Source organism: Myotis davidii, unplaced genomic scaffold, assembly GCF_000327345.1.
Source record: "Myotis davidii unplaced genomic scaffold, ASM32734v1 scaffold193, whole genome shotgun sequence".
Taxonomy (NCBI): Eukaryota; Metazoa; Chordata; class Mammalia; order Chiroptera; family Vespertilionidae; genus Myotis; species Myotis davidii.
Window position 1 is genome coordinate 1 of NW_006284616.1, and position 3,644 is coordinate 3,644.

The window sequence follows — 3,644 nt, forward strand, 5'->3', positions numbered from 1 at the left end:
CAGCTGCAGTTTGTTAGGTAATTTTCAGGTTGTGGAAGCTCCATTTTCTAGCGTCCAGCATTTCAGGTGGAGAGAAGGTCCAGGTGAGCGTTAACCTGATCTATTAAAGAGTAGATGGAGAACTGTGAGCAAAAGACAGGTAGTAATAAAGGAAGCTGAAGACTTAAGCAAAGGCCCTTTGTGTAGGGTCTGGTAGGTGATGGAGGAGTTTGGATATTTAGTGTGGAGAAAACCTATTAAAAAGTTTGAAACAATTGAGTGACAAGAGCTTACATTTTACTTGTTGCTACTGAGTAGAGAATGATTACTAGAGGGAAAAAAGATGAGGGAAGGCTTTGCAGTAGTGCAGAAGGGAGTTCCTGCTGGCTTTAGGTTGTGTGATAGCAATGAAAATGGAGAGGAGTAGACAGGTTTGTGACATATGTTGAAGAACCAGTTGATAAGAACTGCTTATTTGGAACTTGAAGAGAAAAGAGAAGCAAGGATGACTTCTGCGACCTTGATGGCAGTAACTGTGAGGATGATAGTGAACTTTCTCATATAAGGAAGACAGAACAAGTTCAAAGAGATGAATCAATAAATAGTACCCATATGATATCTTTAAACATTTAGTTTTTGCATAACATAGTCAGTCCTGAGTATTTAAAAATACTGTGTGATGAACGCACAATTTTACGGAATCAGAACCTGGGAAAATACCTATTGCTAAAATGGAAAGAGATTTAAATAATTATTTTAGACCATGATTTATTTTAAATAAATATACCTCCAAAACATTTCTAAAAATACATGCATAACTTTTTCACACACATACACAAAAACCTCAGAGAAGAATATTTTATATTCTAATTCATCATTTTACTACATTTACAAGCAGAAAAGTCTTAATAATTTCCAGTTTTAATTTTATATATTAAAACCACTTTCTTTTTTTCTTTGCATAAAGGGAAAAAATGAGTAATTTTAAAAAATCTCTTCATAGAGTTTGAAATTGTTACTAAAACATCCACTTAAAATAAGAAATATTTGTAAACATTTATACTCATACATGTTATGATTTTTCTGGAACTAAGACAATTCTTGGAAATTTAACTATAGACCAAAGTTAGTGTGGTAAGTATCTTATAAAGAGCCTTTTTAATTCTGAGTAACTTGGTAACTGAAAAAAGTCAATTGAATTATTTGGAAAAAAATGAATAATTGGATTTATTTATTTATTTATTTATTTATTGTTAATCCTCACCTGAGGGTGTTTTTCCATGGAATTTTAGAGTGAATGGAAGGGAGGAATGGTAGGAGGGGAGAGATATTAACATCAATGTGAGAGAGATACATCAATTGGTGGTCTTCTGCATGTGCTCCTACTAGGGCCAGGGATCAAACCTGCAATCCAGGTACATGCCATTGACCAGGAATTGAACCCAAGACCCTTCAGTCTATGGGCTGATGCTCTAACAACAGAGCCACACCAACCATGGCTGGATTCTATTTTTTAGAAAACATGTAGGTGCCAGCTTGATTTTCCTCTCACCAAACCTTTTAAGAACTTGGTAATTTAATTATTTTGGGTTGATAATTCAATTATAAGTTTAACCCTGCAGAATTTTGAAAGCTACTGATTTAAACCTGAAAATATGGCCATTGGACTTCAAATGGGTATGTCACATCTAAAACATTTTGCATGACAAATTAAATACCATTCTGTGGTTGAAATGTAGTGACCTATTTCCAAGTTATATTTTATTCTTTTTAAAAAAATCATTAACTTTGGAAATTTATTATTGGGATAAAAATATTTTGTTGGAATCATAATAAATCAGTATTGACAAACAAGTTCTTTCTTTCTGTCCATCCCTCCTTCTCTCCCTGTCTCCTTCCCTCTCACTTCCTCTACTCTGCTCTCCTACCCTCCCTTCTCTCTCCCTTTGCCTATCTTCCCCTCCCCCACTTTTCTTACACCATGGCAGATGGTACGTGAACAGTACAATACAGCCACAGAAGGCACCCACATAGAGCGGCCAGAGAACCAGTATGTCTACAAAATTGGCATTTATGGCTGGAGAAAGCGTTGCCTCTACTTATTTGTTCTTCTTTTACTCATCATCCTTCTTGTGAATTTTGCTCTTGCAATTTGGATTCTTAAAGTGATGTGGTTTTTCCCAGTAAGTATTTTATTTTTATCTATCTGTTTGTTTGTTTGTTTGTTTGTTTATTTATTTATTTATTTATTTATTTATTATTGCTGGTAGGCATGTTCTGGTTATGTTTGCACCATCACTTCATCCTTATTGTATTGGTAGACGCTTTCTTTAATATAATTAGTGTTTGTTTCCTGTCTGTTATCAGAATTTTCAGTAGCAAAAATACATATAACACTTTCCCTTTTTACCCTTTTAAATAATTTCAGTGTAAACTATATACTTCATTGGGTTTTGTTTGTTTTACTATACTTTTTATTAGTAATTATCTTTACATGGGGGAAAATTGTGATGATCTTGAGTTTATGGTTGGTTGAGTCATGATTGCTTAATAATTGTTTAACTCTTTAATTGGTAAAATTTTGTTATATATTTCTAATCTCATTAATTTATAAATATTTACCATTCAGATTGTACTTTCTCATTTTTTAAAAAGCTACATGCTGACATGCAATAAATTCATGTCTACACTTCAACATTTAATAAGTAAAATATCACTAGTCTTAAGGAATTCATATTTTTAAACAACCTCATGTTTCTAAGATAGCTAGTTAATTTTATATGCTCTGACAATATTTTGTATATTTTTTGAAAAAACAGTTGTATACTGTAGTATGTAAAATAATAACAGTGAGAAAAAAATGCTTCAGTGGACACCATAGGTAGGTAAATCTGCTTCTCACATTCATCTTGAAGGTGTGATATAGTCATGGTTTTTTTCCAATAACAATAGTTTTAGCATTCAGCCTGAAATACCTTCTATTAATTAGTATCCTTCACTTTCTATGCAATAATTTATACCATAATTTTATAGGCAGTAGACACATTATTTTTGTTGTTGGCATAATAAACAAATATTTATATTTTCACACATTCAAAGAGGTAAAATACTAATCCAATCAAAATATAGCTTGAAATATGTGTTACTATATTAAATAAATGCATTTAAAATATTTAGTATAAGTATCTACACTAATAAAAGAGAAACATGGTAATTGGCGTACGACCGCTACCCTTCCCGTTGGCTAATCAGCAAGATATGCAAATTAACTGACAGCCAAGATGGCGGCCGGGACTCATGCAGCTTAAACTGAACATGAGGCTTGCTTGCTTCAGTGACCGCGAACTCCAACGTTCCCCGCCTGCTGCTGCAGGCCTCTGAGCGGGCAGTTTGGAACATAGTAACATACAAAAGCTAAAAAAAATCTCCAGAAACCTGCTTTCAGTGAGCCAGGATCTCAGAGCTGGAGTCAGAGCTGGAGTTATATTATAGAACCCAAACAAACCAGATACCTGCTTTCAGCACCCGAGGCCTCAGAGCTGGAGCCAGAGCTAAAGCTGGCCCAGAATAAAAAAGAAAAGAAAAAAAGGAGCAGTTGGGAGCTTCAGTCACCTGCCAGCCTGAAAACAGCCCTCAGCCCCTCACCCAGACTGGCCAGGCACTCC

General features: G+C 34.4%; 1 protein-coding gene across 1 annotated transcript in view; it reads left to right on the forward strand.

The window, feature by feature from the left end:
* The first annotated feature begins 1,953 nt into the window (after positions 1-1,953).
* SGCG (sarcoglycan gamma) overlaps positions 1,954-3,644 on the forward strand; it is a 131,030-nt gene continuing 129,339 nt past the window's right edge. The window contains exon 1 of the mRNA XM_006754879.2: positions 1,954-2,162. Coding sequence (XP_006754942.1) covers positions 1,968-2,162 — 195 coding nt within the window. The 5' untranslated portion in view covers positions 1,954-1,967. The remainder of the gene's footprint in view (positions 2,163-3,644) is intronic.